General features: G+C 44.6%; 1 protein-coding gene and 1 long non-coding RNA gene across 4 annotated transcripts; both read left to right on the top strand.

The window, feature by feature from the left end:
• The first annotated feature begins 649 nt into the window (after positions 1-649).
• Positions 650-12,771, top strand: LOC124484616. Of its 3 annotated transcripts, XR_006957985.1 has the most exons (7): positions 650-2,316; positions 9,799-9,835; positions 9,873-10,071; positions 10,198-10,299; positions 10,465-10,587; positions 10,815-10,939; positions 11,052-12,771. It is a non-coding gene; the product is annotated as an uncharacterized LOC124484616 (long non-coding RNA). The 3 variants fall into 3 exon arrangements; XR_006957984.1 differs by having other exon boundaries at positions 9,799-10,071; XR_006957983.1 differs by lacking the exon at positions 650-2,316 and having other exon boundaries at positions 9,506-10,071.
• Positions 2,311-6,407, top strand: LOC124484594 (C-type lectin domain family 4 member M-like). Its single transcript, XM_047045576.1, has 6 exons — positions 2,311-2,521; positions 2,702-2,803; positions 2,958-3,227; positions 4,841-4,986; positions 5,105-5,208; positions 5,971-6,407. The coding sequence occupies exons 1-6, from the start codon at positions 2,353-2,355 to the stop codon at positions 6,140-6,142; spliced, it is 963 nt and encodes a 320-aa protein (XP_046901532.1). The 5' UTR covers positions 2,311-2,352; the 3' UTR covers positions 6,143-6,407.
• Positions 12,772-13,517: the final 746 nt, after the last annotated feature.

Here is a 13,517-nt window from a genome sequence, read left to right as displayed (position 1 = left end):
AATACACTTGACATGAATAGTAACAACAGTTGTATTTTGCCACCAACTGAGTTTGCGCATTGCCTCTTACATTAAGGAATGTTGGCAGTGAAACCAAATCGCGCACAATACTGAGGCAACGCAATCGCAGTGCAAGGAAAGTTCACAAAGCTTCAAGCCAGACAACCAGCCAGTTTGATATTACTGCATTTATTTGTCTCTAGTCTGCACCCCTTTTTAGGATTGCAATTGTGACCACCAACTTCATACTAATAGCTAACTAGCTAACCAACATTGCATTTGTTAGTAGCTCGCATGAGCATCCTTTGACCTACTTGGCTTACGTATTAGTTGTTACAATTGTTGTCATAATTTCCCATCGGAAATTCAAGCAAGCAGACTTTAATTTTGGAAAACCAGACGCTGATTGTGCCAAACCAGGCGTTAATTTCGTGTGGTTTGCTAGACACGTCTCAAAGTTTGAGACGTAATTTACGTGTGTAAATGCAACGTGTCACGTGACACGCTTCAATTCGAGGCGAAAAAGACGCCGACTTTGTATGGAAGTCGGCGTTTTTTACGCGTGGTTGAGACGAGGCCGTGTCAAACAAGACGCAAAAGACGCCGACTTTGCATGCCAAGTCGGCGTTAATTACGCGTGCTAACACACGGGGGCGTCTTAATACTTGCCCACTAGGCCTTCCATAAGGGACGGACCCGAGCAGCCGTCAGCTGTGCAGAGTCAGCCCCGTCTGCTGCCGTCGAAGTCGGGAGGAACAGCTACTGTAGAGTCAGCCCCGTCTGCTGCCGTCGAGGTCGGGAGGAACAGCTACAGCAGTCCCCGGGAGCAGAGACAGCCCTCAGTGTTCTTAATAACTTTTGTGGGAATCAAGTTCCTGTCGTGGTCGGGACGCAGGAATTGACAACCCCAACACCTTATATTTCTCATCCCTCGTTGATTCGGTCCTCCTAATAGGCAGCCCCCCCCCCTGTCGTATCCAGTGTTCAGGCAGGAGGTCAAAATCCGGGAGCAGGTAGCGATGCAAAGGTACCAACAAGGATCAGGCAGGACGGAACGAGGTCTTGAACATACAAGGATCATCAACAAAAGGCCAAACAGGAAATCAGATCAACGCTCAGAATGTGACGGTAAACTACACAAGACTTGGCAAGGGACACAAAGGAATCAGGGGTATATATACAGACCAGCTTGATGGGTAACCAGACACAGGTGTGTAGGGATAAGTGGGCAACTCTATCCAAGGAGTGGGCGTGCACAACAGATAGGCAGAAACAGAACAAACCAACTAGACAGTAAACGGGGGAATTTGGGGTCCAGATTTGAAGCCATCAGTACTCTGGGGAAGAGGAACGCTGGATTGTGAGAGTAGTCTTGATTTGATTGGTTCCCCCTTCTACTTACCAGCGTGCTATTGTAGTTAACTCTCCCTGTTTGATCACCATGGTTGTAGTGCCACCTCTTGAACACTAGAGTGCAGTATCGTGGAGTGTCGTATTATATTTCCCCAGTTTGTAGTGTGTTTCTGTGGGTGGATCAAACAAGCAGGCTGTCAGTGAGGGGGGCCTTCTATTCCAGACTCCAGTTATTAGTACCATGGGCGATTGGGGAGGACTACCCTTTTGAGAGGGCTGGAGATACTTGTTTTACTATTAAAGCATATTTGTGTACATTGGCCTCGAAGGGTTTTCTGTGTTGCCTTGTGCCAAGTTCCAAACCCTGCACTGTGACTGTGACATGTGTGTGTATGGGTTTGAATGTGTGTTTTTTGTACCAACATTTACAAGCAGGCCCTGTAAAAATATCCTGACATTTCGTAGAGGAAGATTGTTGTCCTGTTAGAGGAAGCTACAACCCACATTTCCACGGTTAACACTTTGAAACGTTCAAACTGTACCCAACATCTGTCTGTTGGCTAATGTTCTGCATGCATGGATGTATAGCACAGGTGTGAACACAACAGCACTGCAGTTATGCTATAGACTTACTGACTGCAGATATACTAACATATAACAACACTAACTGTGGGTATACTGTAAACGATCACAGAGATGTGAAGGCTACAGAACAAGAGAGCTACTTAAAGTGTTGCCCTCATCTTCCTCTTTTCACGGTGCTAGACATGAGGCAAGACTTGAGGGAAGATGTGAGGTAAGACGTGAGGTAAGACGTTCTGCGTTTAGAACTGCTCTTCCATCCAGCTTCCTCACAAGCGCACGACGACAGCAGAGACGAGCCAGTCTGAAACGACGGACCTAGAGCCATCATTCTGATGCTGTAGGTGTTAGAGACCTAGAGCTGTCACTCTGATGCTGTAGGTGTTACGGGATCATACAATACTGTAAGTAGTGTTAATGTTTGAGAGACTAGTCAAGGAGCACTGGAACCAGAGGAAATACTCCAAGGACATCTACGCTCCACCAGAGATGACCCAGATGGTGAAGTCTGACAGGGGGGAGATGGAGGAGATGATGGTGGCTATCTACGCTAGTGCTGGCACCCTCAGAGGAGATCAGCTGTCAGGTAACACACACCAAACACACACACGTCTGTGCAAAAACACACACGCTCACACAGACAGACAACAATGCTTTGTGCTCAATACATTTCTTTTTCTTTCACATACCACATCCAGACACATATACACACACACAGACATATATACAAACACACACAAATCATAACTGTCCCCACTGTGTCCAGGTGCTGGGGGTCCAGAAAGGAGTTTCTCCAGAGCTGCAGCAGTGTGTCTGGGGCTGCTGTGTGCTCTCCTACTGGCTGGGGTCGTAGCACTGGGAGTCATCTGTGAGTCTCTGGCTCAGCATCACACAATCAACACGGTTTAGTAATTATAACTGTGTGTCAACAATTCCTGTGTTATGTTTATGATGGTGACATTATGTTGAACATCCCTGTTCAACCCTTTTTCATTTCTCACAAGACATTATTGTTTGTGTAGATCTAATGACAGTGACTGTGGAGAGACACCAGCTCCAGACCAAGTATGATATCCTGACCAGAGAGAGAGACCAGCTGAACACCAGCAACATCATCCTGACCAGAGAGAGAGACCAGCTGAACACCAGTTACATCAACTTGACCATAGAGATACGCCAGCTGAACACCAACAACACCAACAACACCAACCTGACCAGAGAGAGAGCCCAGTTACAGAGCAGTAACACCATCCTGACCAGAGAGAGAGATGACCTTAAGAGGAGGCTGTGCGGTAAGTCCATAAGGACAATGTTAATTAGTAGGCTGTATGGAATAAAAGTTGTTCTTCATGTGATGCGTTGAACTCTAGAACAATTGCTATTGTAATGACTTAATGACTCATTTTGTTTGTCACATCTGCCTCCAGGTTGTGACAAAAGTGGGTTTCAAAGGAAAAACGATTTTGTTACTGACAGAAATGGCTAACCAAAACCAACTGTTCGAGAGTGTGTGTGTGTAGGTGTGTGTGTGAGACGTGTAGGTGTGTGTGTAGGTGTTTGTGTCTAGGTGTGTGTGTAGGTGTGTGTGTGAGATGTATGTGTGTGAGACGTGTGTGTCTAGGTGTGTTGGAAGATGCAACAAAGTGAATGTTCAAGTCTTTTATTTGTCAGGTACACAGAACAACACAAGGGTAGACTGGGCACTGAAATTCTTTAGACAACACAACGCAAGCACCTGGCGTAACATAACTTATAAGAATGTCAAAACTGCACTCCAAATCACAGCTGCCACGCTGAGCCGGTCAGGTTTAGTGCAGAGCGAGGGATGAATGAATGAGAGAATGAATGAGAGAATGAGAGACTGAGTGTGTAAGAGCCAGATTCAGCTGAATAATGTTTCAGTGAATTGGTCATATTTGGTTCATAGTTGTGGTCAAGAATATTGGTATTTTGATATTGATTATTCTATTTCTATAGGTAAAAAGTAATTCAGTAATAATTTTATAGGCTATTTAAGGTAATGTTTATATTCTACATATGATTTGATTTGTGGATTCCAAAGAGTCTAAGAACTAAAACGTTTATTCTGTTGGGAATTAAACCCTGAACGCAGAGGCTTAAGTTGATTTCGTTTTTGTCTCCAAAAAAAAGGATAGCTTTGCACATTCTTTTTGGATTAATACTTAAATTTACATTTATTCATTTAGCAGACGCTTTTATCCAAAGCGACTTAAAAGAAAGAGTTGATATTACAAGCTTGAGGAGTTGCTAATAAACTGCTATGCACCGTTCACCTGCTGCCTTGGGTTTGTGAGTAGCCTGCAAGCTGTTGTTACTACAATGGCAACTTTGAGAAGATGTGCAAACACATCAAACAGACTATCTAGATGGATGAAGGAGGTTTGGCTGCAGCTGTAACTATGTTACATTGTATTTGCGTCCGTTGTAGCAACCCAGGGGACTTGAAGGCCCGATACACAATAAAACAGGACTTTGACACTTGGGGTTAACACGAATTGGTCTTTACTAAAGGGTCTCAGGATAATGGGACAAACTTTAAATCAGGGGTCTTCCCGTCCGGCATCTGTTGTCCTTCAAGGAGTGTGGTTCTGGGGGGGGTCAAAGCAGAGGGAAAGGTTAGTTGTTTTGGGCAACGTTCCTCCAGCGTTGTCTCTCTGGTTCTCTCCCCCCCCTGCGGCCTTGGGCCAGTGACCAGTGCCATGTGCCCAGTGGCTGCAGCACCTCGACAGGCAGATAGACTCCCTCTATCACCTCCCCCAATTGAAGTCGATGGAGCCGCCTTCGGGGTCGGATTGGCTGGTCTGACTCCCCTGGTTTGCTACACCGTTTAGACTTTAGGTCGGAAAGTATGAACTAGTACTGTTTAAACATGGTGTGTTTTCAGATGTCACTTCCTGTCCTGATGGCTTGCAGAAGTTTGGCTGCAGCTGTTACTACGTCTCTACTGAGGAGAAAAACTGGGCTGGCAGCAGACAGGACTGTAGAGGCAGACGAGCAGACCTGGTGATCATAAACAGCCCAAAGGAACAGGTGAGAGATGGAGACAGTTGGAGAGATGGAAAGTAAGAAAGACTGAGAACAACAGAAATGTACAGGATGAGGTCAAGATCAAGGTAATACAACTGTTCTTAATCCTCCTCCATGACAGGAATTCCTCAATAACTTCACCAAGAGAGTGTGGATCGGTCTAAGTGACACAGTAACAGAAGGAAACTTTACCTGGGTGCACGGAACTCCACTGACCACACCCATGTAAGAAAGAGTAGTTTTCTGTAGTTTCTGGATTAACAGAAAACAACATTATTTTTATTGAAAGTTTCAGATATTCAACCTTTGCTTGAATGCATCTAACTGGTGCATTATACCATCATCGCCCCATAAATCACCCCAGACAGGCCCAACCAATCACAATCAACATTAAGCTATAAAGGAAATACAGCGTGTTGCCAAAAGTATCTGAACATCCCATACCAAAACCATGGTTATTAATATGGAGTTCTCCTTTGAGGCTGCAACAGCTGCCGGCTTGCTGATAGCGTTAGAATTAGATACCAACTGTGTTTGATGGTGTTAAGGGATCTTTGCAGCCCAATCAAGTTTTTTCTGGTCCAAACTCAACAAAACATTTCTGTACAGAACTCACTTCAAACCTTGACTGGGCTGCACAGATCTCTGAATACAATCAAACACATTTGGGTTTAACTGCCTCTGACCACAGCGGAAGAGAAAACGACTCTTTTGAGTAGTTTGAGACTCCTGACTCTAAACTAATTTATTCTTGTAATATGTTTTAATATGTTTTGCCTTGCTTGACTGACTTTGGTGCATCAGCAGCATCGCCCCATTAAATCCCTCCAGACAGACTCAACCAATCACATTAGCATCAACATTAAGCTATATGAGAAATATATAGTACTAACATGTACAACTCTGATACAGAATGGTTTCTCCTATTGTATGACCCAGATGTAGACCTCAGTGTGTGACTGGTTGTGTTGTTATTTAACCCTGTAGGTACTGGTACAGCAAACAGCCTGATAATCACATTTACGCAGGCAACGTTGATGAAGGCTGTACTGAGATATACTACCCGTCTCCTGCTGATACACATGTTGTTCTTCCCAAGACATGGAATGATAACAGATGTGATAAAAATAATTACTGGGTCTGTGAGAGAGGGATCTAACAGATATACTCTGGGGTTTCTACACATTTAATCTTCTAGCATTTACTTTCCCAGCTATTGTCTTGTCAATAATACCTGTCATAGCTCCATGACGGAAAGAACAGTGATGATGAGTTTTCACTTCCTATGGCTAACATGAAGTACATGAAGTACGGCTGAGTAACATAGACTCAAATATTGTATTACTGTTTAGTTGTATTTACCACTCTGCTTGATTTTCCTACTTAGAAAATATGTCATTTCTTAAATAAAACAGTCCTTTGGTCATGTTGTCTGGACTCCTCATTGACCCTGCATTTCAGTGTCTCTATGACATCAGCCGTGTACCAGACCCTGCTCAGTGACTCTGGGGCAGTGTGGGAAATACTGACTACCTGACTGCAAGTCATCCAGCTCTGAGGTAGCACACCAGCATTAGCTTGTTACACTGCTGCTACTGAGCTTAGTGCTAGCTATGGATCGCGGTAGCAGTCGTTTCTACTTGCTGAGTTTTCCATAGGAGTTCAATAGGAAAGGTCAGAGTAGAGCTCACAAATACTGGATTGTAAGAACCGTGTAGATGGAGAGGACCTGGTGATTATAACGAGCATGGAGGAACAGGTGAGAGGATTTGTCTTCAGGAAAAATACACACCATTCCTTGGCACTAACCACTGTTACACCTGAACAATTACTGTGGGTGTGTTTGTGTGTCACGGGGTGGGAGGGGAGAGAAAGAGGGTTTTGATGCACCTGTAACCATGTGGACTATTAGTGAAGGTAGAGAGAGGGAAGGGGGATTGATGCGGGGCAGAGAGAAACGAGAGAGAAGACAAGGAGGGAGAGAGGAATGGAGTTGGGAGTCAGCGGTTTTGCTACCATTTACATTTAGTCATTTAGCAGACGGTCTTATCCAGAGCGACTTACAGTAAGTACAGGGACATTGCCCCCGAGGCAAGTAGGGTAAAGTGCCTTGCCTAAGGACACAACGTCATTTGGCTTGGCGGGGAATCAATCCGGCAACCTTCTGATTACTAGTCCGACTCCCTCACCGCTCAGCCATCTGACTCCCAGTCACTCCTTCTCTCCGTCCATCTTTTGCCACACTGACCTTCTCTGCACCTGACGCTCATGGGAACGTGGAGTAACCAACGGGACTATCCGCAAGGGTTCCATGACCAGAGTGACACGTCGGACCATCGGTGAAGGGCTCACGACAGGCTGACGAGCGACCGGAGTGACACGTCTGTGCTGCTTCCAGAGGGCTGTGCCCCCTCACGTGAGGAACGCGTCTTAGCGTCAAGTGTGTGCCATTATGCCGTGACCAATGACGTAGCTTAAAAGAAAGGTTTTGTTTTTCCTTTCCCACGTCGCAGCTGGAGAGGGACGGACCCGAGCAGCCGTCAGCTGTGCAGAGTCAGCCCCGTCTGCTGCCGTCGAAGTCGGGAGGAACAGCTACTGTAGAGTCAGCCCCGTCTGCTGCCGTAGAGGTCGGGAGGAACAGCTACTGTAGAGTCAGCCCCGTCTGCTGCCGTCGGGGTCGGGAGGAACAGCTACAGCAGAGTCAGCCCCGTCTGCTGCCGTCGAGGTCGGGAGGAACAGCTACTGTAGAGTCAGCCCCGTCTGCTGCCGTAGAGGTCGGGAGGAACAGCTACTGTAGAGTCAGCCCCGTCTGCTGCCGTCGAGGTCGGGAGGAACAGCTACAGCAGTCCCCGGGAGCAGAGACAGCCCTCAGTGTTCTTAATAACTTTTGTGGGAATCAAGTTCCTGTCGTGGTCGGGACGCAGGAATTGACAACCCCAACACCTTATATTTCTCATCCCTCGTTGATTCGGTCCTCCTAATAGGCAGCCCCCCCCCCCGTCGTATCCAGTGTTCAGGCAGGAGGTCAAAATCCGGGAGCAGGTAGCGATGCAAAGGTACCAACAAGGATCAGGCAGGACGGAACGAGGTCTTGAACATACAAGGATCATCAACAAAAGGCCAAACAGGAAATCAGATCAACGCTCAGAATGTGACAGTAAACTACACAAGACTTGGCAAGGGACACAAGGGAATCAGGGGTATATATACAGACCAGCTTGATGGGTAACCAGACACAGGTGTGTAGGGATAAGTGGGCAACTCTATCCAAGGAGTGGGCGTGCACAACAGATAGGCAGAAACAGAACAAACCAACTAGACAGTAAACGGGGGAATTTGGGGTCCAGATTTGAAGCCATCAGTACTCTGGGGAAGAGGAACGCTGGATTGTGAGAGTAGTCTTGATTTGATTGGTTCCCCCTTCTACTCACCAGCGTGCTATTGTAGTTGACTCTCCCTGTTGGATCACCATGGTTGTAGTGCCACCTCTTGAACACTAGAGTGCAGTGTCGTGGAGTGTTGTATTATATTTCCCCAGTTTGTAGTGTGTTTCTGTGGATGGACCAAACAAGCAGGCTGTCAGTGAGGGGGGCCTTCTATTCCAGACTTAGTATCATGGGCGATTGGGGAGGACTACCCTATTGAGAGGGCTGGAGATACTTGTTGAAGTTTCACTAATAAAGTATATTTGTGTACATTGGCCTCTACTGGTTTTCTGTGTTGCCTTGTGCCAAGATCCAAACCCTGCAAGGGTGGAGCCGGATTCACTGTGACTGTGACGTGTGTGTGTGTATGGGTTTGAATGTGTTTTTTGTACCAACATTTACAAGCAGGCCCTGTAAAATTATCCTGACATTTCTTAGAGGAAGATTGTTGTCCTGTTAGAGGAAGCTACAACCCACATTTCCACGGTTAACACTTTTTGAAACGTTCACACTTTACCCAACATCTGTCTGTTGGCTAATGTTCTGCATGCATGGATGTACAGCGAAGGTGTGAACACAACAGCACTGCAGTTATGCTATAGACTTACTGACTGCATTTATACTAACATATAACAACACTAACTGTGGATATAAAGTAGACGATCACAGAGGTGTGAAGGCTACAGAACAAGAGAGCTACTTAAAGTGTTGCCCTCATCTTCCTCTATTTATTTCCTCCTTTATACACTGTCACTTTCAGCTACTGGTTGCTCTTTCAGTAACATTGCACTACGGTACCTCACTGTACCTCGCCACCAGGCTCCTGTTTGGTCATTGACATTGTCACTGATCTGCAAATTTGCACTATTGCACTGTACTCCACTTAGGTTAGAATAGGTTGTAGGTTTGAAATAGGTTTTTTGCATTAGGGTTAGTATAGCGTACTATTTATTGTTATCTGTAATTTAGGAAGTTTTAGTGGTAGGTTTAGTATAGTCGTTTATTTATTGCTATCTGCATATTTAGGAAGTTCACTTATCTAAGCTCAGCATAGATGTAAATTTGTTCCGTGTACTTATATGTTATGTTATGCCAGGTGCTTGCGTTGTCTTGTCTTAAGAATTTCAGTGCCCAGTCTAACCTTGTGTTGTTCTGTGCACCTGACAAGTAAAATACTTAAACTTAAACTCAAACTTAAACTCTTTTCACGGTGCTTCACGTCAGGCAAGACTTGAGGTAAGACGTGAGGTAAGACGTGAGGTAAGACGTGAGGTAAGACCTTCTGTGCTTAGAACTGCTCTTTCATCCAGCTTCCTCACAAGCGCACGACGACAGCAGAGACGAGCCAGTCTGAAACGACGGACCTAGAGCTGTCACTCTGATGCTGTAGGTGTTAGAGACCTAGAGCTGTCACTCTGATGCTGTAGGTGTTAGAGACCTAGAGCTGTCACTCTGATGCTGTAGGTTTTACGGGATCATACAATACTGTAAGTAGTGTTAGTGTTTGAGAGACTAGTCAAGGAGCACTGGAACCAGAGGAAATACTCCAAGGACATCTACGCTCCACCAGAGATGACCCAGATGGTGAAGTCTGACAGGGGGGAGATGGAGGAGATGACTATCTACGCTAATGTTGACACCTTCAGAGGAGATCAGCTGTCAGGTAACACACACCAAACACACACACACACGTCTGTGCAAAAACACACACACTCACACAGACATATACACATACACAGATATTTACACAAACACACACACAGATCGTAACTGTCCCCACTGTGTCCAGGTGCTGGGGGTCCAGAGAGGAGTCTCTCCAGAGCTGCAGCAGTGTGTCTGGGGCTGCTGTGTGCTCTCTTACTGGCTGGGGTCGTAGCACTGGGAGTCATCTGTGAGTTTCTGGCACACTATCACACATTCAACACGGTTTAGTAATTATAACTGTCAACAATTCCTGTAGGTTATGTTAATGATAGTGACATTATGTTGAACATCCCTGTTCAACACTTTTTTCATTTATCACAAGACATTATTGATTGTGTGGATCGAATGACAGTGTCTGTGGAGAGACAACAGCACCAGACCAAGTATGATATCCTGACCAGACAGAGAGACCAGCTGAACACCAGTAACATCAACCTGACCAGAGAAAGAGATGACCTTGAGAGGAGGATATGCAGTAAGTTTAAACATTATGTAAAGCAAATGTAGGTTGTATAATATTTGAAAATGCCGCTAGGACTAAAGGAAGTTTGTCTTAAATACATAAAGAACTGTTTAGTGTAGTGTTACAGAGAGCCTAGAGGAGATGGTGAGTACGGAAGAAGGAGGGTGTGTGTGTGTCAGGGAAGGAGTGACATTGTGATATCAAGTAAAATATGTTGACATTATTAATTCTGCCATCAGGAATTTGTTCACACTACAACCAGAAACCTAGGCAGTGTCTGGTTGGGTCTGACTGATAACGTTCCACCAACGTTCTACCGTCAGTGGACCTGGGTGGACGGAACACCTCTGGATCCGTCCAAAACGTAAGAACCCCATCCTGTCTGGTTGTCTCTATACAAGTTATAGTTCTACCTGAACTCAGCAGAACACAACAGCAACTCTATCAAACCAATTCTGAGCCTTTTCTGATTGCAGATACTGGGCAGCAGGGGAACCCAACATCCCTTCTGGCTCTAGCTGTGTACTACGATGGTTACCTGATCAGCTGGCTAACAGAAGCCTGGCTGATGACTCATGCTACCATAACATGTACTATGTGTGTGAGATGTGACCTGTAATACATTTCAGGTCACTATTCTTCCTCGTGCAGTTAATCAGTTCAGTGTAGGTTTCCTTGACGGCTCTGTTTCAATCAAACATTCTTCATGCTCTTTGGTTAAAAAAAGTCATTTTAGGTCCTACTTACATGATCTTTGTCTTACAGTGAAAACTGTGTACAATACATTAATAAATTCTATATTCTTACTGGTGTCGAAGGATCCTTAAGGGGCCTTCGTTTGAACAAAGAAATAATGAATGGAAATGCTTACTAAATAATATGTTTATTTGCTTAGGATGTGTTAGAAATGGCTTGCATATGTGTATTTAGACAGGATGGAATAGCAACTGCTTGCATATGTGTATCTTGACAGGATGTATTACAAACTTCCTGCCTAAGATGTGGTAGAGAGAGATTAGATTAGAAGAGACGTGTACAGGTTTCCTGTGCACAGAAACAGGCTCCAAGGCCGTAGCCATGGAGTCAACATTGGGGGGGACGAATTGCAATTCCGACAACGTGCTTGGTTTCCTGTCGTAGCATAGGACATTTGTATTTTTTTTAATCAATATATTGGGGGGGGGGGATATTTTGACCGGATTTGAATTTATTATGATTACGGCCTTGTATAAATATGATGTGTGTCAATGAAAAACTCACTGTATCCCTCAACCTCTCACTCTATCCCTCAACCTCTCGTTGTATCCCTCAACCTCTCACTCTATCCCTCAACCTCTCACTGTATCCCTCAACCTCTCACTGTATCCCTCAACCTCTCACTGTATCCCTCAACCTCACTGTATCCCTCAACCTCTCACTCTATCCCTCAACCTCTCACTGTATCCCTCAACCTCTCACTCAATCCCTCAACCTCTCACTGTATCCCTCAACCTCTCACTGTATCCCTCAACCTCTCACTCTATCCCTCAATTTCTCACTCTCTACCTCACTCGGACTCTCAGGCTTTTTAGCTTACTCTCTTTTGACTCTTTTGCTGACTTTTTTGCTCACTGTCTGTACAGAGACTTAGAAGCTTACCTCATTCAAAGGAGATTTTCTAGTTTTAAGAACTTAGAATAGTTTAGAAGGTACTCCTTAAAAGGGGATATATGTACTGTATTGTTTTTTTCTAATCAAATAAAAAGTTAAAAGACAGTCGCTGTCCTTCCTCATTTAAAGAGACTATTAAAGTTCAAATAGAAAGGCACAAGACGACATAAGGATAGTGGCCCTCCTCCAGATCTGAGGGACACACCACGCCAAGACAAAGGATAGCGGCCTTCCTCCAGATCTGAGGGATACGCCACGCCAAGACAAAGGATAGTGGCCCTCCTCCAGATATGAGGGACACGCCACGCCAAGACAAAGGATAGTGGCCCTCCTCCAGATATGAGGGACACGCCACGCCAAGACAAAGGATAGTGGCCCTCCTCCAGATCTGAGGGACACGCCACGCCAAGACAAAGGATAGCGGCCCTCCTCCAGATATGAGGGACACGCCACGCCAACACAAAGGTGAGTCCTGGGAATCACGACCAGCCATGACATATAGCACATATAGCTGCAAGCAGCCATGACATATAGCACATATAGCTGCAAGCAGCAATGGCTGATTCCTCCTTCAAAATGGCAAAATGTTGTAAAATTGACATAAAAGATAGTTACACTGGGATTAACCAGAAGACTTGAAACTGTAATTTCTGTCATAATAAAAAAAATAACAATGTTAATGCCTCAAACAAGATTTGTTTTACATTTGCACTGTGCACTTTTGTTAAGGTCAAATAAACAAATGATCATATAGCCTATATTATTTGTGTCATTTCATTTGTGACATTTGTTTCATGCATTCACATGGTCATGGTGCAGCATACAATGCACTACCCAATACCATACAATACACCCCCCAGATTGAGCAAAACACATTTGTTCTTGTAAGTAGCACTTTCTTCCCTTGGTCTAATGGTTAAGATAACAAAGCTATAATATCGATATAGTTAGCAAAATAAAATACAAATATTTAGCTATTATTGTAATTCTGTTAACGTAATGCAAGACATTTAGTATTTTATGTCGACTTAAATTGCTAGTCTAAATGTAACTGCTAAGCCATTTCAAGTTAAGTTAGCCACAAACTCATTTAATGACGCTAGTTAGCGAATAACCAAAATCGACGTGGCAATTCCAACTCTGTGCTATCTGGGTAACATCTTGAGTCAATTGTATTTAAGAATTTCACAAGTTTTTGTGTACTTTCTTATGACTTGAATAAGCATTCATTGATTTTCTCATCATAGTGCTTTGGTATTCTAGAAGACGTGAAGTGACGTTAAGTTATACGT

The sequence above is a fragment of the Hypomesus transpacificus genome, chromosome 22, assembly GCF_021917145.1.
Source record: "Hypomesus transpacificus isolate Combined female chromosome 22, fHypTra1, whole genome shotgun sequence".
NCBI lineage: Eukaryota > Metazoa > Chordata > Actinopteri > Osmeriformes > Osmeridae > Hypomesus > Hypomesus transpacificus.
This window is presented reverse-complemented; position numbering and strand designations above follow the sequence as displayed.